The sequence below is a fragment of the Oncorhynchus clarkii genome, chromosome 20 (genome assembly GCF_045791955.1).
Source record: "Oncorhynchus clarkii lewisi isolate Uvic-CL-2024 chromosome 20, UVic_Ocla_1.0, whole genome shotgun sequence".
NCBI lineage: Eukaryota > Metazoa > Chordata > Actinopteri > Salmoniformes > Salmonidae > Oncorhynchus > Oncorhynchus clarkii.
The window spans coordinates 72,403,690-72,429,278 of NC_092166.1; the positions used below are offsets into that span (position 1 = coordinate 72,403,690).

The window sequence follows — 25,589 nt, forward strand, 5'->3', positions numbered from 1 at the left end:
TCATGTAAAAATTGGATGATACATTTGGTTGTCATTTTCCTCTATTTTTTTACTACAAAAGACATCATTTTCACATATGTTGATGTTTGGGTGGTGCTGGAGATTATGAATATAAAGTTGGACATTTCAAAAAAATATTTTTTAAGTCCTTTAAATAAACATATTGGCTCTACCTAGCCACAACATGTTCCTTGTCTTTCAGGATGAACTGGCCACGACCAAGAGGAGTTACAAGGAACAGCTCAGTATGATGAGTGACCACCTGTGCAGCATGAACGAGACTCTCAGCAAACAGAGAGAGGAGATCGACACACTCAAACTGGGCAGCAAAGTATAGAGTCCCCTCACACATTCCTCACTTACTCTGTCGACTGCTACTATATTGATGAGGTCTCTCTTGCAAAACAGATTTGATCTCATTGAGACTAACCTTGATAAGTTAAGGTTCAATAAAACACTTCACTCACTGGCCCACACAGCAACATAAGCAGTACTAGGTCAGGTTATGCTGATATAGACATAACCCAGTAACAAACTACTATCCATTCTGAGGGGAGCTGGGATGTGCCAGTGGGGGATAAGGGGGGGGCACAGCAGGGTCTGATAGGAAAAGCACCTGCTGGAGTCAGAGGCTGACATCTGAGAAATTCATTACTGTTTGGCTGGGCTGTTGAAGTCGAGGAAGAGGCCTTCTGTTAAAACCCACTTCTCTTAAAACACTTCTTAGATGAGGTGTGTGTGTATACGTTCTGAGGGTATGGATTTCATCAACCCAAGCTATTGTGTGTGAATGGTGGCTGCCAAGTGCTGACACAAGCCTATTCAACCTGAATACAATCCAAGTGTAAAGAAATAAACCGATGACATGATTAGCTGTGAGTGAAACTCTAGAATGGAACTAACAATGTTTCAAAGTCTAGACTCATTCATGTGGTTTCTTTCATGAGTGATCACTGGTCACATACTAACACCACAATCTGATTCAAAAAATGCCATTCCGATCTCCAGATTACAGTACCAAAACAGAAGTGTTGATACTAGGACTGCGCTCCTGCTTTATCGCTTTCATGTTCATTCAAAAATGTATTGAGTCTTGGTTTACCATGCGTTATATGTAACTCAACCCCTCCTGCCTTTTCCAGGGAAACTCCAAACTTCTGAAGAAGAGTCGGTAGGAAAGTCTGTTGGGAAACTTGCTACATTTTGGATCGGCAGAGCACCCTGGACTGAGCTTTACTATGGGACAACCCACCCACTACAGTCCTGTCAGCTCCCTAGCACCCCAAGATGGAGGACCCTGTTAACTTCTATCAGAGGGTGGGCTATTAGGGGGTGTCTCTCTGATACCACTCTGCTTAACCATAAATAAGCAGTTTATCTAATGTTTATTTCTGATTTACACAGATAAGACTTTTGTAAAGTGCTTCCTAACGTGTGACGGAGGGCAGACTGACAACTGCTTGACCCTTTGACCTTTGGTTTGAGGGAAGTAGAGGAAAAAATAAAAATCCTAATGAGGTCATGGATGCTCACTAAAGTCAGGGATGAAGACCACCAGGCCCTCATGGTTACTGTCTTTCTCTCTCTCCTATCTCTGTGTGCTAAGCGTAAGAATGACATGTATTACTCAAATTGCTATTAAGTGGGAAGAGGAGATCATACGTGACAGAAAATAATTGAATCTTTCCATGTTTTATTAGATGGTTTTTAGTTTCAGTGAGAGAAAATGTGTGCAAATGTTGGTTATGTTTACCACAGTCTTCTGTTTGAAGAGCTGCCCCAGATTAAATCAAGGAATGAGTGACCAATTAATTAGACACACACTAGCCTCTGAAGTCCAGGCTTCGCGCTTAACCGAAAGTCTGAAACAAACAGACACACACACATTCCCTTAACTAGATATCCCATCTATCCTCTAGAACGGATAGAAGAATCCATACACTCAAGTAGCATTTATGACCTTACTTGCCAGAAGGTGGAGATTGCCCTTGTCTATGTCCCAATGGCAGACTAATTCCATATTTAGTGCACTGGCTTTGGTAAAAAAAAGTAGTGCACTATATAGGGAAAAGTGTTCCATTTTGGAAGTAGTCCAGGGGTGTATTCCGTGAGATGAAACGTAAAGAATGTGACGGTGCAGATAGAAATGCAGTGACAGAATAGATCTGTCTCGATTCCCCAATCAGTTCTAACATGACAGAACTGTTCTATATGATATTTCTATCTGAACTCGGGCCAATGTAGAGTTCATAAAATGGTGACCGTTTGTCTGTGATGTTTCTGTAGTGTGGATGTGCACTGAGGAGAACTATGACTGCGTCCCAAATGGCACCCTATTCCCAAATAGTGTGTTACTTTTACCAGAGCCCTATGGACCCTGGTCAAAAGTAGTGCACTATATAGGGAATAATGTGGTACCATTTGGGACATAGTATGTGTAGCACCACAGTCTCTAAACCCATGTTATTATGTATTGATGAAAAAGGGTTGTGAATATAATACTCCTTTTGAATCATTCAATGTACATTTATTGTATTGTGTACTTTTTAAAAGTAATATACTAAAAAACAAAGGCATTCATTCTATGGTTTCAAATGTCTAATTTCCATGATGACCCAATGAAATGACTGGTTGATCAATGAAAAAGATAAGAAATATCAAGGTAATCACTCACCTGCATTTATTTTTTGATTATTGGGTTTGAGATCTTTGGAAATATGTCTATTGAAAGGCAATACACACACAAAGGTCCACTCTCTTGGAACTCGAGTGAGACTGTATCACTGTTTGTGTACGGCACTTTACAATTGTATTATTGGCATGTTGGCAAGCTAGTCAACCCCTTGTCTGGAAATGTGTAATGACATCTCTAAACTGTTTACAATTAACAGCAGGGTCGTGTTCATTGGGCTACACCGTATCAAAACTTTTAGCAACTGAAAATGAAAGTTCAGATAGTTAAATGCTGTTTCAGACAGTTTATGGAACATTTTCTTCCATTTTGTACCTTATCCTGTGGACGGTTTAGACCGAAAATTGGTTTTGACGAGTTTGGATGCTTCTGATAGGTTGACTGGTTCTTACGTGTTCAGTTCAACCACCAGGTTTACCAGTAATGAGATCTCTATTATACCTGCCATTGGATCTTTTATATGATGAGAATTCAAGAGGTTTGCCAACATGCCCTATACTACTGAAACTTGTAAAACAATGTAATCTGACAGACCAACAGATTGCACATGAAATAAATAATAAAGAGCTCAATATTATTTTTGTGTTAGTACAAGTACTTATTGATGACGTACCACAGAGTTGAACACTTCAGGATATGTTGACAAGCTACTCTAGATTTACGAAGTTCCAATGTTATATGGCAAACAAACTTGTTAACTATGTCCAAAATGTTCCCAATCTCAAATAATTCAGGCAACACTAGCAGCTAGAACCAAACACTCACTCATACAAAAGCAAATTTCATAAGCCACTCGCACATGTGAGCTATTTTTGTTGCAGGTGCATGGTAACAGTTGAATAATATGAGAAAAAAGAACCTGCACACTGCTCTTGCTAGATTCACTGCTCTTTAATAAGCTTTACCCATCGGCCTCAAGGCCTTCGTCAGAGCTTTTGCAACCACTCATACACTACCACCCATAATAATAGTTGGCAGTTCCAGGATGATGGCCCTTACAGACTTCTGTTGCCAGCTGCACTGTTACTTCTTCAGCAAAGAACAGGATAAACCCTGATCACATTCATGTTGTCAATGTGCCCTTGGCCCACTATGACTGGGTGTTCTCATCCAAATACTCCTCTCGCTCTGTCCTCTCCATCTCTTACTGAATGTTCTCATCCAACTACTAGGGAAAGGGGGATATCTAGTCAGTTGTCCAACTGAATGTATTCAACTGAAAGGTATTCAACTTCCACATTTCACCCAACCCCTCTGAATCAGAGTGGTGCGGGGGGCTGCCTTAATCGACATCCATGTTTTCAGCTCCCGGGGAACAGTGGGTTAACTGCCTTGCTCAGGGGCATAACTACATATTTTTTCCTTGTCAGCTCGGGGATTCGATCCAGCAACCTTTCGGTTACTGGCCCAATGCTCTAACCACTAGGCTACCTGCCACCCTTCTCTCTGTGACTGAATGTTCTCATCCAACTAGTACCTCTCCTCTCTGACTGAATGTCCTCATCTAACTTCTACCTCTCTTCTCTCTCTGTGACACTGTTCTCATCCAAATACTACCTCTGTTTGCATTGTGTTCGTTTTGGGTCTGTTCCAAAGGGGCTAAATGACCTTGTATTGTGTTAGGCTGAAGGTTGGCCATAACCCATAGCCATCCTCCTCCTCCCCTCTGTGAAAAGTGCTGTGTTATCCCGTTTATCCACCCTCCTCCACTCATCTATTATCGGACAGAACAGAAAGAAAAGGGGGATACCTAGTTAGTTGTACAACTGAATGTCTTCCGCATTTTATCCAACCCCTCTGAAACAGAGGTGCAGGGGGCTGCCTTAATCCACGTCTTCGGCACCCGGGGAACAGAGGAAAACCACTTCAGTTTGTGTTGATATTGGTTTAATTTAATTTAGTGTGTATGTGAGAGAGTGTGATTCTTGTCTGGACCAACTCTAGATGACAGCACTTCAATGACTGTTATCTTCAACCCTTTAATTATCTCCCATCCAACCGCTGACCCCTCCCTTGGTGAGTAATCTCTAGTCATCCACGCCTAATTGTCCCACCCTAGCATCAGACCTCTGTCACTGTGTGAACCACTACCCTTTTTATCATGGAGTCATATGAACATGTCTGCCAGAATTCAGCTCAAACTCTCCATCTCCGATCAAATCTCTTTCTCACTTCAGATTTTTCTCTTTGGTCATAATTTATAGTCTCTCCAGTCTCCATGGCTTGAAACTAGGCCTAGCCCACTGTGATGTCGGGCTAGGGCTGGGGAAGAGGTTAATTGACAGACAACCTTGTCCTAATCAGTGTGTGAGTGAGTTGACTGGGGTGGAACGAGGTTCTTTGACAGACAACCCTGTCCTTGTCCTAATCCAACTTCTAAATGTCCCACCTGGAACGTAAAAAAAAGAGTCAGAATGTCTAGAATGTGCTTTACTACTTATTCATTACCGTTTTTCTTAGTTGGTGAAAATCAACAAAAAATATTATATTCATAAAGCTTCCTAGGCTATCTACTCGTAATGTATGCTAATGGCTCTTTGCGCTCGCAACATTGCAGCCTGATGTTTTATCGTGTGTTATTGTAGCCAAACCATAAGCTTTGTCTACTTCACCGGACACTCATAACATTGGCAAAAACAAACTCCCTGTCACACCAAAAGCATCGTCATCATTCGGCCAGATGAGATGTGGGAGGAGAATATGGGCATCCTCGGTTCATTCCTTCACTCGCCCCACTTCATTTCTCTAGCAGGGACGTCCCGTTAACGGGAGGGCTGAAAGGGGATAGCAAATCGGCTGCATTTTCTCTCTCTCCCTCTGCCATTTTGAGAGAAACCTGTCGGCCTCGCATATTGGGATTTCTGCTGTTTTAACGGAAAATAAGAATCATGACCTGATTGTTGTTATTTCGGGATTTGTGTAGAACGTGAGTATTTTTTTTGTTTCGTTGCAAGTTTCCACCAGAGTCAATTGACAACTTCCATCTCATTGCTCCGTCAAAACAACCTACTGTAGAAGAAGCAAGCAAGGCTACAACAATAGCTAACTTCTATTTTGGGGACAACTTGTTACCTACCACACACTGTGCAAAGTTGTTTATTCTATCAAATATGTATTATATTCTTAGTGGCAAATCTTGACTATCATGGCCATTGATATTTCTTGAACGAGTGGACTTTGCGTTTATAACGGGTAACATATAATTAACCATTTTAAAACTGTCATATTCTTTGCTGACAAACTACAACGAAAGTCATAGGTCGAATGACAATACAACAATACAACAAATACGCTGGTAGGATAGCCTCATTCTCATTTCGTGACATTGCATTGAAAACAACATCGTTCCTGTCCTGATGTTGAGACCAGAGTTCCTCCGGCGGTAATGAGTCATGGACGATCACAGCACGGTTGAATTATTACGGAGACCAATGCACAGTCTGCGTTGTAGCAAAACATGGAAAAACAACGATTGTCGCTATGCACCGTTTCACAGAAGGATGCGGTAGGACCAAAATGCAGCATTTTGTTGTCTCATTATATGTCCATTTTCAAACCACTAGGTCAGACGTCACTCAACAATACATTCTTGTACACTGGACATAGACTTGGCGTATGTCACTCAAAAGCAATACATCAGCTATAGCAGATACGCTTTTAAACAGGATGGTGTCCACACATAGTGCCTGCTAAACATGTATTGGTTGATAAACAATAGCAGTTGTAATTTAGGATCTGAATTTGATCACACTGTTGCAGGATTACTTTCCTTAAATGCAGGAAATCTTTAACTTGTATTAACTTGAAACATATTATTTGAGGTTTTAAAAGGCTTCTGAAGTTTGTAATTTCCAATATAAAATGTTCCCTTCTGAAAAATGCATCAACCCCTACAAAAATGGTCATTAATTATAATCCACATAATATTTCCTGTTGCTACTGGATTACTTTCCTGCTGTAGCAAACTGGCTCAAATTAAGATCCTTTGCTCCAGAGTGGCACAGCGGTCAGATCACTGCATCTCAGTGCAAGAGGCGTCACTACAGTCCCTGGATTGAATCCAGGCTGTATCACATCCGGCCGTGATTGTGAGTCCCAATAGGGTGGCGCACAATTGGCCCAGCATCGTCCGGGTTAGGGTTAGGGTTAGGGTTATTGTAAATAAGAATTTGATCTTAACTGATTTGCATAGTTATATAATATTTTTTGAATTGTAAATGTAACCTTATATATATATATATATATATATATATATATACACACAATTAAAAAATATATATATATATATATATATATATATATATATATATATATATATATATATATATATGGGGCATTGAAAACTCAGCCTTGTGTAGATTTTGCCACGAGGAAACAGAATCAATAGAAAACATCTTCTGGTACTGTCCATCGGTTGCTTGCTTTTGGAGTCAGGTCCAGGAATGGTTATGTCATAATATCAGGGTTCAGATGGACCTGGAAACTGTATTGTTAGGGGGATCTGAAAAACCACGATCAGTCAATGGGAACTATCATTATACTCTTGCGTAAAGTATTTCGTTTTAGAGAAATATCGGTAGACATTTTACAAATAGGGAGGTTCAGGACCGTTGTAAGACATTATAGTAAAATGGAGGGATGTATTGCAAAAGGAAATTGCAAAATCGATTTATACTGGGAAAGATGGGCTAATGTGTGGACATCGGAGGGTTGGGGTTAAGATCAGAATGATGGTGGATTGGCCGTTATGGGTGAAAATCAAGAACTTGAAGAGGAAATTAGGAATAGGTATAATTATTTAACTACAGGTACCATAGGTATAAGGGAAAATAGATGTAAATAGAAGTATTCTTGTCCGTTAGTTTACTTCTGGATCAGAAAACCAGTCAGTATCTGGTGTGACCACCATTTGCCTCATGCAGCACGACACATGTCCTTTGCATAGAGTTGATCAGGCTGTTGATTGTGGCCAGTGGGATGTTGTACCACTCTTCAATGGCTGTGTGAAGTTGCTAGATATTGTCGGGAACTGGAACACGCTGTCGTACACGTCGATCCAGAGCCTCCCACACATGCTTAATAGGGGACATGTCTGGTGAGTATGCAGGATATGGAAGAACTGGGACATTTTCAACTTCCTGGAATTGTGTACAGATCCTTGTGAAATGGTGCCGTGCATTATCAGGCTGAAACATGAGGTGATGGCAGTGGATGAATGGGCCTCAGGATCTCATCACGGTATCTCTGTGCATTCAAATTGTCATTGATAAAATGCAATTGTGTGTGTTGTCTGTAGCTTATGCCTGCCCATACCATAACCCCAATGCCACCGTGGGGCACTCTGTAATAACGTTGACAACAGCAAACCGCTCGCCCACACAACGCCATAGACCTGCCATTTACCCGGTACAGTTGAAACTGGGATTCATCTGTGAAGAGCACAGTGCTCCAGCGTGCCAGTGGCCATCGAAGATGAGCATTTGCCCACTGAAGTCGGTTACGACACCGAACTGCGGTCAGGTTAAGACCCTGGTGAGGACGATGAGCATGCAGATGAGCTTCCCTGTGACAGTTTCTGACAGTTTGTGCATAAATTATTTGGTTGTGCAAACCCACAGTTTCATCAGCTGTCCAGGTGGCAGGTGGATCTCAGATGATCCCGCAGGTGAAGAAGCCGGATGTGGAGGTCCTGGGCTGGCGTGGTTACATGTGGTCTGTGGTTGTGAGGCCGGTTGGACATACTGCCAAATTCTCTAAAATGACATTGGAGGCAGCTTATGGTAGAGAAATGAACATTAAATTCATTAAATTCTCTGGCAACAGCTCTGGTGGACATTCCTGCAGTCAGCATGCCAAATGCACGATCCCTCAAAACTTGAGACATCTGTGGCATTGTGACAAAACTGCACATTTAGAGTGGCCTTTCATTGCCCCCAGCACAAGGTGCACCTGTGTAATGACCATGCTGTTTAATATGTCACACCTGTCTGGTGGATTGATTATCTTGGCAAAGGCTCACTAAAAGGGATGTAAACAAATTTGTGTAGAAAAGTTGCGAGAAATAGCTTTTTGTGCATATGGAACATTTCTGGGATCTTTTATTTCAGCTCATGAAACATGGGACCAACACTTTAAATGTTGCGTTTGTATTTTTGTTCAGTATATCGGCAATATTAAAGCTGATCTGTTTGAGTGGTTACATTTCTTCAGCGCCATCCCTCAGCTGTGTCCCCTTTGTTATCATTCGACCTGCAGATTGGCCCTTTTATCAAGTCATTGATTTGTTCTAATCAAGCCATGCTGATCTAAGTTGCCAGTGGGACGTCTAGAGGACACGGTGTCAGCACAGGGTCAACACTGATGGCTATAAAGGCATTATCAAGATCTACAGATCATAGTGTGTTTATCTTATGTTTACATCAACACTCTGTTTACATTTGGTCATAATCAAGATGGGAAGGAGACATCATAAGAATACCCACAACTTCACAAACGACACCGTTTTTACAAAGGTACTGTAGGGACTCTATATTTTATTCCCTGTTCAAATGCGTGAATTCAGCACAGTAGCAGGGGGAATAGCAGGGCATAGCAGCACTTGTAGGGGGCATGAATCTCTTCTTTAGTCACAGCAGGGAGTATTTGATTCCAGATTACATTGTTTATTCTGCTATTAAGTATTCTGTCAAAGTTTGGAAGCAAATACGATACTGTAAAACGCTCAAGAAGACAGTAGTCTAATATGCATTCATGTACATTTCCACTGGCTGAACAAGTTAAATAAGGTCACGATGACAACCTTCAAAGGGGCAATCTGGAATATGACCACTTGTTTTGATAAACAACTGAATGATGGGACTGGAGAAATGTTACCACTCTCAAATAATTCATAGACAAAGCTATGGATGCAAGTAGGAATAGCTATGGATCAAGTAAGAAAATAAATCTGTCTGTGACTCACTCAACTCACTTCTGCAGCAAGCGTCTGACAGTTTTAAAGACTAGACAACGAGACAGTTCTTTATTTAACAAGGGAAGTCACATCTCTTTTCTAAATGCGGCTTTTTTGTCTCTCACTCATCAAGTCATTGTCTTGTGACTGTTTGGAAAGAGTCTCTGCCGGAAAATACATAACCTAGAGTTAAAAAGTTACATAGATATCTTGTAGGTGCTTTGAACTTGGCGTCTCCCTATATCTTGATTCACGGGGACAAGGGCTGTCTTTCTCCCACTTCAAGTCATTATAAAAGGATGATTTATATCATGTGAGACAAACATTACTGGAAAGCGAGCGATCATATCATGCAAACATTATGAACATATACTTCTTATTTAGTTATTAGACCACTGAGCATGCTTGCCCTTACATTTATATTTTAGTCATTTAGCAGACACTTTTATCCAGAGTGACTTACATGAGCAATTAGGGTTAAGTGCCTTGCTCAAGGGCACAGACAGATTTTTCACCTAGTCGGTTCGGGGATTCAACCAGTGAACTAACGGTTACTGACCCAACTATCTTAACCGCTAGGCTACATTCCGACAAAAGAGTTTCATACAGTAAGGGATGGTTTCCGGACACAGATTACATTTTGTGTCCGGGAAACCATGCCTAAAAAGCAAGCTCAATGGAGAAGTTCCATTTAAAATGCTTTTTAGTCCCAGATTAGGCTTAATTGGTGTCCCTAACCCTAAAAGTTTGGGCTTCAAATCGTAAATCAGCTGACATGAGCAACCAAACCTGAGTGACATGTACAGTACAGTTCAAAAGTTTGGGGTCACTTAGAAATGTCCTTGTTTTTGAAAGAAAAGCTATTTTTTTGTCCATTAAAATAACATCAAATTGATCAGACATAGACATTGTAGACATTGCTAATGTTGTAAATGACTATTGTAGCTGGAAATGGCAGATTTTTTTATGGACTATCTACATAGGCCCATATGAGCAACCATCACTCTTGTGTTCCAATGGCACTCTGTGTTAGCTAATCGACGTTTATCATTTTTAAAGGCTAATTGATCATTAGAAAACCATTTTGCAATTATGTTAGTACAGCTGAAAACTGTTGTTCTGATTAAAGAAGCAATTCAACTTGCCATTCTTTAGACTAGTTGAGTATCTGGAGCATCAGCATTTGTGGGTTCGATTACAGGCTCAAAATGGCCAGAAACAAAGCACTTTCTTCTGAAACTCGTCAGTCTATTCTTGTTCTGAGAAATGAAGGCTAACGAGTTTCAGAAGAAAGGTCTTTGTTTCTAGCCATTTTGAGCCTGTAATCGAACCCACAAATGTTGATGCTCCAGATACTCAACTAGTCTAAAGAAGGTCAGTTTTATTGGCTTTTTAATCAGAACAATATATTTCAGCTGTGCTAACAATTGCAAACAGGTCTTCTAATAATTAACTAACACAACGTGCCATTGGAACACAGGAGTGATGGTTGCTGATAATGGGCCTCTGTACACCTATGTAGATATTCCATAAAAAATCTGCCATTTCCAGCAACAATAGTCATTTACAACATTAACAATGCCTACACTGTATTTCTGATCAATGCCTACACTGTATTTCTGATCAATGCCTACACTGTATTTCTGATCAATTTGATGTTATTTTAATGGAGAAAAATGTGCTTTTTTTTCTATGTGACCCCAAACTCTTGAACGGTAGTGTACAGTGTAATCACTGTCATTTACAGTGTATGTGAACCCATTGACAGAGACTGACATTGAGTTGATGTTTGCTGTGTGTGTGTGTGTGTGTGTGTGTGTATGTGCGTGTGTGTGTGTGTGGTGTGTGTGTGTGCAGAAGCAGTAGAGTAGGCTGGTATTTCCTGTGTGCATGCTGCTCTGTCCCTTAGGAATGATTAGAATGTCTGTTCTTTTCTGCCTTTGTAGATTTAGTAACCTTTCATTCCCCCTGATACTAGCCTGGTCAGACCTCCTGCTAGCGTGACAATACATCTAGGACCAGGATATTTCTCTGCTCCATCTCTTTGGAACAGGCTGGAGGTGGCAGTACTGTTTGGAAGTGAACTGCAGGAGTTGCCAGCATTGGACTGGAGCAAGGTTCAGTTAGCCTCGATACAAGGTTCTTCCTCCCTAAAGTCCACATTCTGTCATTTCAACAGGCCTGAATCAATGGGATTCATTTAAATGACCATTAAACAGCAGGAACAATTCCAGAATGTGGCTTTAAGGCTGAAGCACTGCTGGATCCATTGCCCACTTAGCCTGTCGTCTACAAGGCTATTGAAGCACTGCTAGATCAAACCACAGTTCAGTGAGTCCATAAGAAGGAGGGAGAGGATGGTCCTCATTTTAATGACCCAGCTCTCATACAAGCCATGACCTATGTAGCTAGTTTGTAAGCTAAGCTAGCCACTTCTCCAGTATGTGTTGATGTTATTTCACAGGATTTGTTTTTGGGCGGAAGCTGTAGAAATCAGTAAGAAATTACACTTCTGTAGCCAAATAACTTTTTTTTGTTTTTAATCATTAAATGACCTGGTATGATGGTGCATTGATCAGTTATACAGTTTAAAAGGAGTTGTTTTTGCCCAAAGTCAACTTTTGAAGTAACTGTTCAGTGTTTCCAGATTTCTATGAAATATGACATATAATTAACTACAATATGAGTAAAATAGTTTTCTATTAAAAAAAATTGTCATTAAGTATGTTCAAAAGCAGCTTTTCTGTGTAGGAATGGTGTGGGTGTACCTCAACAACAGAATGGTGTGGGCGAACCTCAACAACAGAATGGTGTGGGTGTACCTCAACAACAGAATGGTGTGGGTGTACCTCAACAACAGAATGGTGTGGGTGTACCTCAACAACAGAATGGTGTGGGCGAACCTCAACAACAGAATGGTGTGGGCGAACCCCAACAACAGAATTGTGTGGGCGTAACCCAACAACAGAATGGTGTGTGCGAACCCCAACAACAGAATGGTGTGGGCGTATATAGCGGTCATAAAAAATATTAGTAGACCGCTGATTGGCTAGCTCATCCTGCTCAGGAGGATGACATCATCCTCTGAGGAGATAGCAAGCATTTTTAAAATGGTCTGTTTGAGATACACGTTCGAGGTGGGGCTTTTGAAGTGTTTTTTCCCCTCCAATTTATGCGCTGGCCACAGAGTATAAGAGGAGTCAACAACATTATTTGGGTATGAGTTAAGAGAATATTAACTTTTAAAAGTGAGATTTTCACTGGAAAGTTACTTGAAAACTGCAACATTGTCTCTGTCTCATGGCAAAATGTGTAGAGTAGAAGGAAATTAACTTTAAAACTACAAAATGATTTCTAATCCTCTTGACAAAATGTGGTGAATAGCATGAGATCAGCTATAAAACAGCAAACTTTTTTCTCTGCCCCATAGTAAAACGTGTTGAAATGCAGGAAGTTAGCGGTTTTCTTTCCACTTATACTGTGTTTTCAAAATACCCCTCCATATACCCCTTATTATGCCTCGAGAGGGGTATTTTAAGTAATGTCAAACTGTAGAATTGCAGGAAATTATTTGTAAAGTAAATACACCCGTTGATTCATTATGATCTAAAATGAAAGACTGATCCTAGATCAGCATTCCTACTATGAGATGCTACCTTGGGTTCCTACAGCCCCTGAGCTCCATTCATATACTTCATTATAGCATCAAGGGAAACTTGCCCTATTATATTTAACCAATTGACTGTGGTAAATGTAATGTAAGTTAGGCCTCTATCTCTGTGGTGAGGTCGGTGGCTGTGACAGATACTTATTGAAACCAGTTCATCTGCCTCTGTCTGGGTGTTACTACTATCATTGTTGCTGCTGCTGCTGGCAAGAGCAGTGTTGCCAGCGTGTCACAGCCAAGGCACAATTGGCTGCTGAGGTTGACTGGGAATCAATTGCTAGATGGTATGTTGATTACAGCGTGACTGCTCTCCATTCTGCCATATTCTCTAACTTGGAAATCTTTAACAGCTGGGGTCGAGGCTAGGGTGGAGGACATGAATGACATCAGAGCTCAGGATAATGTACTAGCCTATATTTTGAATTGCCTGGTCCCAGATCTGTCAGTGATGTCTTGCAAATCAGATCTGGGACCAGGCTATATTTCCACAGCTCTTAAGAAACTGCTACCACAAAATAGGCTATGCAGTAACCATTGTATTAGATTTTTCCACCATCCGGCTCTTTCTCTAGCAATTAGTCTGGGAATGAGGTTTACAGTACACTATATGTACAAAAGTATGTGGACACCCCTTCCAATTAGTGTATTTGACTATTTCAGCCACACCTGTTGCTGAGAGGTCTTTAAAAATAGACCACACAGCCATGCAATCTCCATAGACAAACATTGGCAGTAGAATGGCCTTACTGAAGAGCTCATTGACTTTCAGCACGGTCATAGGATAACACCTTTCCAAAAAGTCTGTCAAATTTATGCCCTGCTAGAACTGCCCCGGTCAACTGTAAGTGCTGTAATTGTGAAGTGAAAACGTTTAGGAGCGACAACGGTTCAGCCACGAAGTGGTAGGCCACACAAGCTCACAGAACGCAGAGTGCTGAAGCGCGTACAAATCGTCTGTCCTCAGTTGCAACACTCACTAACGAGCTCCAAACAGCCTCTGGAAGCAACGTCAGCACAAGAACTGTTTGTCGAGAGCTTCATGGAATGGGTTTCCATGGCCGAGCAGCCGCACACAAGCCCAAGATCATCATGCGCAATGCCAAGTGTCAGCTGGAATGGTGTAAAGCTCGCGCCATTGGACTCATTAGAAACACATTTTCTGGCTTGATGAATCACCCTTCACCATCTGGTAGTCTAACGGACAAATCTGGGTTTGCGGATGCCAAGAAAACACAACCTGCCCGAATGCATAGTGTCAACTGTAAAGGTTGGTGGAGGAGGAATACTGGTCTGGGGCTGTTTTTCATGGTTCGGGCTAGGCCCTGTAGTTCCAGTGAAGGGAAATCTTAATGCTGCAGCATACAATGACATTCTAGACGATTCTGTGCTTCCAACTTTGTGGCAACAATCTGGAGAAGGCCCTTTCCTATTTCAGCATGACAATGCCCCTGTGCACAAAGCGAGGTCCATACAGAAATGGTTTGTCGAGATTGGTGTGGAAGAACTTGACTGGCCTGCACAGAGCCCTGACCTCCAACCCATCAAACACCTTTGGGATGAATTGGAATGCCGACTGCGAGCCAGACCTAATCACTCAACATCAGCGCCCGACCTCACTAATGCGGCTGTGGCTGAATGGCTGAATGGAAACAATTCCTTGCAGCAATGTTCCAACTAGAGGTCGACCGATTAATCAGAATGGCCGATTAATTAGGGCCGATTTCAGGTTTTCAAAACAATCGGATATCGGTAATTTTGGACGCCGAATTTTCCATTTTGTTTTTTTTACGCGAATGCAGTAGGTAAGTTGCTAGCTAGCATTGAACTTAATCAATCATAATCACTAGTTTATAACTACATATATTTTTAAACCTGCATATTTAGCTATAAGAAATCCAGGTTAGCGGGCAATATTAACCAGGTGAAATTGTGTCACTTCTCTTGCGTTCATTTTATTTTATTTTTTTAACCTTTATTTAACTAGGCAAGTCAGTTAAGAACAAATTCTTATTTTCAATGACGGCCTAGGAACAGTGGGTTTAACTGCCTGTTCAGGGGCAGAACGACAGATTTGTACCTTGTCAGCTCGGGGGTTTGACCTTGCAACCTTCCAGTTACTAGTCCAACGCTCTAACCACTAGGCTACCCTGCAGCCCCAAGAGCAGTGTTGCCAGCAATTCATTGCACGCAGAGTCAGGGTATATGCAACAGCTTGGGCCGCCTGTCTCATACCGAACTAATTTGCCAGAATTCTACGTAATTATGACATAACATTGAAGGTTGTGCAATGTAACAGGAATATTTAGACTGATGGATGCCATCCGCTAGATAAAATAAGGAAAGGTTCCGTATTTCACTGAAAGAATAAACGTCTTGTTTTCGAGATGATAGTTTCCGGATTTGACCATATTAATGACCTAAGGCTCGCATTTCTGTGTGTTATTATGTTAGAATTAAGTCTATGATTTGATAGAGCAGTCTGACTGCGCGATGGTAGGCACCAGCAGGCTCATAAGCATTCATTCAAACAGCACTTTAGTGTGTTTTGCCAGCAGCTCTGCTGTTTGACTTCAAGCCTATCAACTCCAGAGATTAGGCTGGTGTAATGATGTGATGTGAAATGGCTAGCTAGTTAGCGGGGTGCGTGCTAATAGCGTTTCAAACATCACTCGCTCTGAGACTTGGAGTAGTTGTTCCCCTTGCTCTGCATGAGTAACACTGCTTCGAGGATGGCTGTTGTCGTTGTGTTGCTGGTTCGAGCCCAGGTAGGCGCGAGGAGAGGTATGGAAGCAATACTGTTACACTAGCAATACTAAAGTGTCTATAAGAACATCCTATTGTCAAATATATATGAAATACAAATGGTATAGAGAGAAATAGTCCTATAATACCTATAATAACTACAACCTAAAACTTTTTTCCTGGGAATATTGAAGACTCATGTTAAAAGGAACCACCAGCTTTCATATGTTCTCATGTTCTGAGCAAGGAACTTAAACGTTAGCTTTCTTACATGGCACATATTGCACTTTTACTTTCTTCTCCAACACTTTGTTTTTGCATTATTTAAACCAAATTGAACATGTTTAATTATTTATGAGGCTAAATTGATTTTATTGATGTATTATATTAAGTTAAAATAAGTGTTCATTCAGTATTGTTGTAATTGTCATTATTACAAATACATTTAAAAAAATCGTCAGATTAATTGCTATCGTCTTTTTTTGTCCTCCAATAATCGGTATCGGCGTTGAAAAATCATAATCGGTCGACCTCTAGTTCCAACATCTAATGGAAAGCCTTCCCAGAAGAGTGGAGGCTGTTATAGCAGCAAAGGCAGCACCAACTCGATATTAATGCCCATGATTTTGGAATAAGATGTTCAACAAGCAGGTGTCCACATACTTTTGGTCTTGTAGTGTGTGTGTGTATATATATATATATTTGGAGGAGTAACTAACTAAGTCCTATGAGGACATTCATTATGCTTGGATTTTCCAATTCCCATTACACCACAACACAGTAGTGTCTGTGCCTCATATCTCACCAGCTGTTAAATAATCCAGAACCCTCACACCAGCTGTTCCAGTGTTCCACAGCCTAGTTATCACAGATGGCTTCTTACTGATGCAGAATAAAGAGGATGATTGCTTCTCTGCTCGAGTGCCAGTGACACGTTTCCTGAATCCTACCCAGGATTTGGGTTCCCCTCCAACCAATCCCAATTCAGTTCCGTCTTCTACATTTCCTACCAGAGCATGGTATTTTCATCCAACACAATTTATCTATAAATTCCAAAACCCTACATTTTATTCCAACTCCAATTTATTCCAAATTTCACCACCTTTGAATAGGAGGGCGCTGACGCCTGAAGTTCAACCCAAATTGAAATTGACCACAATTCCTCTGGTAGTGGCTGACAGAGCAGAGCTGTACCTCTCTGCATTTTCATTCAACAAGGCTGCAGCTGTAGCGTTTTGCCAAATGTTACTCAGCAGTGTCTACTAGCATATTCAGTGTTTCTATATTTATCCTACTCAATTCCAGTGAGAGAACACATGGAGTGTGTGTGGTTGACTTGTGACAAGACACTTAGACACAGCAAAGAGTTGTACTATATTTTTTCCTCCCCTCATGTATTTTACTTGAATTTACTCCTAGCACAAAGTGCATTATTGTAAATATTACCACATGGAGCCAGTTGCTGAATTGCCACAAATAAAAAGGAAAAAAGAAACACGCCAACATACCAACACACCAGCTATTAAATAATTAAACCAACAGTCATGTGGGAAATTTAATGTCGCCGAGTGGCTGAGAGGATGACATCATCTAACTGCACTGTGTTGCCAGATTTTCATGACACGTTGCAGGTGAATCTGACCAGAAATCCCCCTCCAATCTACTAAAAGTAGCCCATGAAACGACCCTATCTGGCAACACTAACTGTAGATGTCTCTTAGGGCAGAATGCTCACAAGGGGACACTGTAGGGTCATTTCTCGGTGTACACAAGAGATGCCTGATATATTTCAAAGCAAATGCATCAATATATAATAACTGTAGATTCTACGGAAAAATATTATTTTCTGATACTCTGTGTGTTCTAATCTATGACTCTGTTCAGTGTTTCAGCAGGGAAGACCCTTGTGGCGGAGTCTGAGGATAACGCCAACAACAGAAGCAGGAAGTGCTGACTTGAACCTTGACACCAAACAACCAAAGCCATGTGCTCTGTGAACAATCCAAACTGGGTGACCTTCGAGGATGAGGGGAGAACGTCTACGTCTCCTTCTTTTGCCTCAACCCCCTTGAAGGTCCCAGAGAGTGGGACAAAGTTGGCCGCAACACCCCTGAAGTCACCAGGGGCAAAGACAAGTTCACCCCCTTCCTTTGCCTCTACACCCCTGAAGACAGCCCCAGGTAGTGTGACAACGACAGGGTTAAAGACAATCCCCCGTCCCAATGGACTAAAGCTGATACTGCCCCCAGTGGGAGATCCATCCTGGATCTTCAGCAGTTCCCTTGAATCCAGCTCCCCTCCAATGCACTTTAACCTCAATGGAAGTTCCTGTGTGCCCTGCAACACTCCTCTTTGCACTCCGGTGAGGGAGGTTCCTCCTACCGGCGCGTTACCTTTCCATTGCAGGCCCTGGGATCAGCACGATTTCTTCAGTAGTTTTTCCAGTTCATCCTCTGCCTCTGTGCCTTATTCTTCTTCTCCCCCTGGCCCAGACCAGGCCACCACTACCGGCACCACCACACATCTCCAGGGTGACGTCTCTGTCTCCGATGGCCCCAGTACCTTCCCCTCCTTCCAGGGGGACCCGGGACATTTCAACCCATTCTGGGAGGGGGCTGGTGGGCATAGCGTGGACTCTGGGAGCTCATCTTCCGACTCCGAGGCTGGAGGTTCTAGTCTGCCTCGCTTCTTCATTCGGACGAAAGACGGCAACGAGCCTCCTCGACCAGACCACCTCCAGAGCTCCTACTCCTACATCTGCCACAAGCTGGAGGGCCTGCGGGCCGAGGAAGAAAATAACACAGAGGAAGGAGTAGGGATGGAGAGGGGGGAGAGGAGAGGAGTAAGAGACAGGGAGGCAGCCAAGGAGGGACCATCCCCAGCCTTTGTCTCTCACGGTCTGTTCCGTAGCGAGAAGAGAGACGGCTGGTCTTTAATGCTGAGGATCCCAGAGAAGAAAAACCGAATGTCGTCCCGACAGTGGGGCCCCATTTACCTGCGTCTGCTGTCTGGAGGTGTGCTCCAGATGTACTATGAGAAAGGACTGGAGAAGCCCTTCAAAGAGTTCCAGCTGCAGCCTCACTGCAGGTTGTCAGATCTCAAGCTAGAAAGCAATGGAGAGCCTCGCAAGATCCAGACAGTTAAGGTGGAGCACGTGTCTTACACAGAGAAGAAGCGCTACCACCCCAAGGTAATGTGGGGGGGAGGCACAATTTAGGTTTTTAAATCACATTTAAAACACACCTTTGTAGCTTGGCGTTTAATCAATCAATGATATTACTGTTATAGATGTCATCATATTGTTTTACTGTGTGTCGTGATTTTAAATGCATAAAGTTTGATTTGAAGCTGGAGGTGTCCCACGAGGCAGAGGTGGAGCAGCTGCTGAAGTTTGGAACCACAGAACACGGCGACATGGAGGACCTTTTCGAAACTATGGAGGAGGAGCTTCTCAGGCTGGCGCCGCCGTTGTTGCAGAAACGGCACTACGACGAACAGGAGATGACACTGCAGATCACAGACCACCTCTGGGTACAGCTGGACAAGGTGCATGTACTTCTTCTTCCACTACCATACAACTACTGTAAGACAGTTGGCGCAAGCACACACATTTTGGTCAGGAAATGTAACTTTGCTAGTGTAGTTCATTGGTATTTCAGCATTATTACATGTTCTTTGAATTTTTTACATAATTTAAAAAAATGTTATATCCAAAACATACAATATACTTGCAGTGAAGCTGCTCAACAACTACACCACACCAGTCATTCAACAGACTCCCATTCAGGGCGACACAAAAGCATCCAGGGTCAATGCCCTACACAAGGGCATGTCGACAGATCTCTCACAAGGCAAAAAACAGGGACACGAATCATCTAAGATCCCCCCCCCCCCACAGTTCCCCAATAGCTGCCCCTCAACCATCCAAGACCCCTCCCACCACCCCAATAATAAAAAATTTATGAATTCCATCCCCCACCCCCAAGAAGCCCCCCAATGCGCCAACAACCAAGAATATTAACTAAAGAGAAAAAAGACAAAAAGGAAAACAGAAAACAATGCAAAAAACAAAAAGACATCAAAGGACAACTAAAATCATAACAACAAGGCCAACTGTTTGTTTGAGTGCATGTCTGGCACTATTTACGTGTGTGTATTGAATGAGAGTGTGTGTATATGGATGTGTACAAACACCTGCATGGCATTAGCCTCTGGCAAACCGGCATTAGCTGTAAAAAAAACACTGCCCCTCAGTGTCATTATTTTTATTCTGTTTCATTTTGACTTTATTTTTTTACTTTTATCTTTGACTATCATTCTATCTCCCGCCCAGAAACTCCACTCCCACTTGTCTCCACTCCCACATCCCATCCATCTCTGCTGGCCACCCTCTTTGGATTTCTACACCACATATCTTTCAACTATGCTGTGATGTTGAATGTACAATTTCAATCTATCTAATCAAATAGAATCCACAGATTGCGAGTTGAAGATAAATACTTTTACTAAGAGTATTAGTATAGTAGTAATAGACTGACCCGGTCTATCCAGATCTCCTAACAGTACTATTTCTAGGGTCAATTTTAGATCAATGTTATGCATTTTCAGCCATACTTCTCTCTGAGAAGTAGCAGTTATTTACTATTTTACACCTGGGGTTGCTATACATTACAGGTTCTTAAAATCAGGCGTTATTAAAAACGATTTTATTAATTGCTGTTACTTGTTATATAACACATTGATAGCCTAAATAATAAGGGTATACTTTTCTATGAATGTCTTTTCCTAAAATCTTTCACATGAAAATGATTCCCTACCTCCTATTTTGTATATATTGCATGCCCCTTGGGGATCCTTTTTGCCACTCCACCTCTCATTTGCTAAAATCAGAGGATACATTTTTCAAGGACGGTGTATTGATGGACCGGGCGGCCATGACGAGGATCCACTGCCTGGCGTTCCTCAATGGCCCAGGGGAGTGCTTCCTGGCTCTCAACGACTTGGGGCTTCTCCGCTTCGACGCCAGCTACGGCTCTGGCTCCGAGGAGGTTTAGTATTAGTTTCTTAACATGCATAACAACTAAACATACAATTTGAACACACACATCAATGCACAATTTTAACACCCATCAACACAAACATACAATTTTAACATAAGTAAAATCATCCAGGATGACCAAAAAAATCAAGATATGTCTATTGCCATTGTGGTCTTTCAGGATGACCTCCTGGAGGGCTGGATGGAGATCAGTGACTGCCACTTCCACAAGTGCATCAACGACTTGGAGTTCCACAGGTCTCGGCTGCTCAAGTTCTCCCCTCCGGACGCCTGTAGAGTAGAACTGATGCGCTACAAGACGTTAGCCCTGGGAAGTACCGAGCTGCCCTTCTCCGTCAAAGCCGTGGTGACTGTCCAAGGGGCCTACGTGGAACTCCAAGCCTTTCTCAACATGTCAGCATTCTTCCCGTCATTTATCAGCGTGTCGGAGACTCAGCCACTCTGCGAGAATGTCCTGATCCGTGTGCCGGTACCGGGGGACTGGGTGAAGGTGTCGCGTACAGTGACGTTGCTACGACGTAAGTCACTGACGGCCAGGATGAACCGGAACGCGTGTCTGGGGTCAGTCAGCGCTTCAGAGTCACAGCCAGTCATGCAGGTTACCGTGGGGACGGTCAAGTATGAGAATGTGTACTCAGCCATAGTGTGGAGGATCGACAGACTGCCTGCTAAGAACATGGGTAAGGACTAAGGAAGAGTTTGGCTGTCTATTGATGATGGCGGTCTATTGATCTATTTTCATATGGAATGCTGGTTTATTCTGACAATATTGGCTTTATTTTACATGTTATAATTACAACTTACCGAAATAGGTTTCCAAATAGTCTATGTGAATTGTAACTTATGTTCCCTAATCAGTTTAGCTACAATACACATTATTTATAGTATTATGGTTTGTTATACTATTGCTTGGCTAAATATTAAATTCCAATTGACTGATGTTAATGATTTGTTTGCATTGTGCCAGAGGATGGAAACAGGTATCTTTCAGATTCTGCTCATAGTGCTCCCCCAAGTGGTATAGATTGCCAACTACACATTCTCCTTTTTACCTCACAGCAGTGGACCATCCCCATACCTTCTCCTGTAAGTTAGAGCTTGGTTCAGACCAGGAGATCCCCAGTGACTGGTATCCGTTTGTCACAATGGAGTGTGACATGGTGGGGGCCGTGGTTTCACAGACCAGAGTGACGTCACTGGGCACAGAGAGTGACATTCAGCCTCAGAAACATGTCACCAGTAGGACCCACTATCATTGTCAGGTAAGGCCTGAGATATTATTAGTTAAGTTTAATATCTATAATGTTTAGTATTTTTTTGCTGTTTAATATCTATAATGCTATTTCCCAAGCAGAATCATGCTTTGTGATTAAGGGTGCAGGGTATTTTTTATACTGTAGTTATTACTGTGACACCAGCTGACCTTACACTATAGGACCAGCCTAGGCATGTGATGTAGTGTAGCAAAATCTTCTATAGTTGTCATGCCATAGTGATTATTCCATATCTAATGAAACTGAACCGTATCGGTCTGTCCTTTTATAGGTAGAAATTGAGAAGAAGTGGATTGAGACAGAAGCACAAGGGCAATCAGGCTGCACAACACAGTAATGATTATGATCAAGGAAGTCTTAAAGGATCAAGTCTCACATTACCATACTCCCAAGTCTCGTTAGTCGTAAGGAAGCCTGGAATTGAGGCTATACACTAGATGCCTATTTCCTTGATCCAATACATTTTTGCCATCCAAACTCATCCTCGCTGTTTCAATACAAGGACAAATGTTTGAAAGGGACATAATCTACATGTGGCTGATGAACAATTGTGCTTTTATATTTTGTGTTCGTGGTGTATACTTTATCACCTTTAAGTCTGTCATAATATTGTTTGGTCCTATTGTACTCCTGTATGTATGGATATTAACATGTTGTTTATCCTGGGTGCCAGACATGACAAGAGAGCAGAAACAGACTGGCAGCCAGGCTAGTTCTAACCTGCACGGTAGAATAGAATTAGGCTACAACAAACAAATATATTATCATTGGAAGAACAAACAACCGAACACACAGCCCTACCATCACAATGCACTTTACATTTCTCTCAGAAGATTATTCATTGTGAAATGACAGGCGGTTGAAGAAGCTCTCTTTATAAAAGAGTAAATACCACATATAATCTTGTAGGCTTGCATTTAACACACTCAAAAGGAATGGTTTTTCAGACATAGATTAGGCACAGGAGGCTGCTGAGGGGAGGACAGCTCATAATAATGGCTAGAACGGAGCAAATGGAATGGTATCAAACACATGGAAACCATGTGTTTGATACCATTCCACCTATTCTGCTACTGCCATTACCACAAGCCCGTCCTCCACAATTAAGGTGCCACCAACCTCATGTGAGATTAGGCTAAATCTAGTCCTCTGTAGCTCAGTTGGCAGTTGCAATGCCAGGATAGTAAGTTTGATTCCCGGGACCACCCATAAATAAAATATACTGTATGCATGCATGACTAAGTCGCTTTGGATAAAAGCATCTGCTAAATGGCATATATTATTATTATATAAAAAGCACCTTCAATGTAGATTCTCAATTGAGCTTGCTTTTCGGTCCAGGACAAGGCTCGATCTGTCTCTGGGAAACAACCCATAGTGTTTCCAAAAACTATCTGGAATGAATTTCCAATTAAGACAATTAGGCTAATTATATAAATGTCCTGTCATTTGTTGACTAGCTAGCTGACTATGGTCCTTTTGCATAGCTAAGCATGTGCACTCATCTATTATTCTATAAGTCAATATCATTGACTTATGGTTATATGAAGTAGCCCACATACATTATGGTCCCATGTACTTGCCACGCCAGGGCTGTGGGTTCGATTCCCACAGGGGGGACCAGCACGAAAATGTATGCACTCACTACTGTAAGTCATTCTGGATACGAGTGTCTGCTAAATGACTCAAATGTATTACTAATTACAATATTTCAGACCGGGCTCTAGAGATGCAGCAATGGTCTGCGCTCACTAAAGAAACTATATAACTACATTTATTAAATGTGTTGTATGTGTATATGAATTAAGTGGTAGTTATTAACAAAACAAATTAAAGATATCTGCATTTTATGCCTGTATTTGTGAAATGGTAGAGGTGTAGATCAAAAGTTGCAACCTGGTCTCAGAGCATTTTGTATTATTTTGATAGTAAATCCAGGACAAACCATTTAGCATGATACGTTATGTTTCATGTGATATGCATTCATTTGCGGATGTCCATCATACATTTACGGGGTTCGTACAGACAATGGCAAGTCAAATTCAAGGACTTTCAAGTACTTTTTCAAGCACTAGTATTTATTTTCAAGGACCATCCATTTGTAATAGTTCCTATTATGCAATTGTTCTAGTCACCACCAGATAGCAGTATATTGCCACAATCTTGTAAAAAAAACTAAAAACGTACTATTCATCACTACCTTACAAGTTCTACTCAATAATACGTGTTTCACTACTTATTTACTACATGCATGAGTGATATGTCAGTACGGATGATGTTGACTGATTTCCTTACACAAATTGTAAGTCAGTAAAATCTTTGAAATTGTGGCATGTTGCATTTATATTTTTGTTCAGTGCACATTATAATAATATTGAATTGTCTTTATTTTAAAACTCTCTATATATTTCACTAAATGTTAGGTCCCGTAGGCTCTCCCAACACAATGACATGAAAGTGAATTTTAACAGTGTAAAAGGTCCTTAGTTGACTCTAAAATGTTGTATCCTATACCCATTTGAAGAGAAACAAGTTATTGTGTTTGATAACATTAAAGATTATCTTATCTCTATTTACATTTTAGGGGACACAACATGGGTCAAGGACCCCAAGTTTGGGAACCACTGTACTAGTAACCTCTCTCCCTGCTTGCTTCAATGCTTCCTCTCTGTGCATCTCCTTTGCCTCCTTCATTGCAGCCTGACTCATCACTGTCTATCTCACTACTCTCGGTAAAGAAAATGTATTTTGTTATGAGAACTTATAATAGCGCATCCTTTGATTATAGCTAGCTTAATTTTAGTCAACTGCTCCTGCTGAGGTCATGCTCTGTTCAACGTTAGCTTCTAACTTCATCCTTCTAGCCAGCAAGCTATAGCTAGAGCCCTTGAGCTAACTATCTAGCTAGACATCTGACTGAAATATCAGCGACTATTTACCAGTTGTAAACTCATTCTCCAAGAGTCAGTTTTTATTTTTATTTGGGGAATGTCTGTTGACACGGGATTTAAAAAAAAATCCCACTCAAATTACCACTGTAGGTCTGGGCTGAGGAAGTTTGTTTTTACCTCTCGGCCTGTCATGGGCAGAATTTCTCGTTGGACAGAGTGGTGAATGAATGTGCTGCTAACAAGGCAAATCCAAGGCAGCTGGTGAACATAACAAGCATACATGAATCATTCATGATTCAACTCGTTAGCAAA

General features: G+C 41.6%; 2 protein-coding genes across 4 annotated transcripts in view; both read left to right on the forward strand.

Moving 5' to 3' along the window:
- LOC139376884 (protein phosphatase 1 regulatory subunit 21-like) overlaps positions 1–3,269 on the forward strand; it is a 27,911-nt gene extending 24,642 nt beyond the window's left edge. The window contains exons 20-21 of the mRNA XM_071119858.1: positions 203–331; positions 1,143–3,269. Of these exons, the coding sequence (XP_070975959.1) occupies positions 203–331; positions 1,143–1,175 (162 nt within the window). The 3' untranslated portion in view covers positions 1,176–3,269. The remainder of the gene's footprint in view (positions 1–202; positions 332–1,142) is intronic.
- A 2,116-nt stretch (positions 3,270–5,385) lies between these two features.
- Positions 5,386–24,956, forward strand: LOC139376878 (stonin-1-like). Of its 3 annotated transcripts, none has more exons than XM_071119854.1 (7): positions 5,386–5,618; positions 17,938–19,243; positions 19,402–19,599; positions 20,961–21,101; positions 21,273–21,792; positions 22,172–22,374; positions 22,658–24,956. In XM_071119854.1, the coding sequence occupies exons 2-7, from the start codon at positions 18,038–18,040 to the stop codon at positions 22,721–22,723; spliced, it is 2,334 nt and encodes a 777-aa protein (XP_070975955.1). In that variant the 5' UTR covers positions 5,386–5,618; positions 17,938–18,037; the 3' UTR covers positions 22,724–24,956. The 3 variants fall into 3 exon arrangements, with proteins under 3 accessions (XP_070975955.1, XP_070975956.1, XP_070975957.1); XM_071119855.1 differs by lacking the exon at positions 5,386–5,618 and adding an exon at positions 6,117–6,197; XM_071119856.1 differs by lacking the exon at positions 5,386–5,618 and adding an exon at positions 16,945–17,072.
- The last annotated feature ends 633 nt before the right edge of the window (positions 24,957–25,589 follow it).

Coding starts and splice junctions, on each gene's coding strand:
- LOC139376878 (XM_071119854.1), top strand. CDS start 18,038: ATGTGCTCTGTGAACAATCCAAACTGGGTGACCTTCGAGGATGAGGGG. Junction 19,244..19,401: donor AGAAGCGCTACCACCCCAAG/GTAATGTGGGGG, acceptor TTTGATTTGAAG/CTGGAGGTGTCCCACGAGGC. Junction 21,793..22,171: donor ACTGCCTGCTAAGAACATGG/GTAAGGACTAAG, acceptor TTTACCTCACAG/CAGTGGACCATCCCCATACC.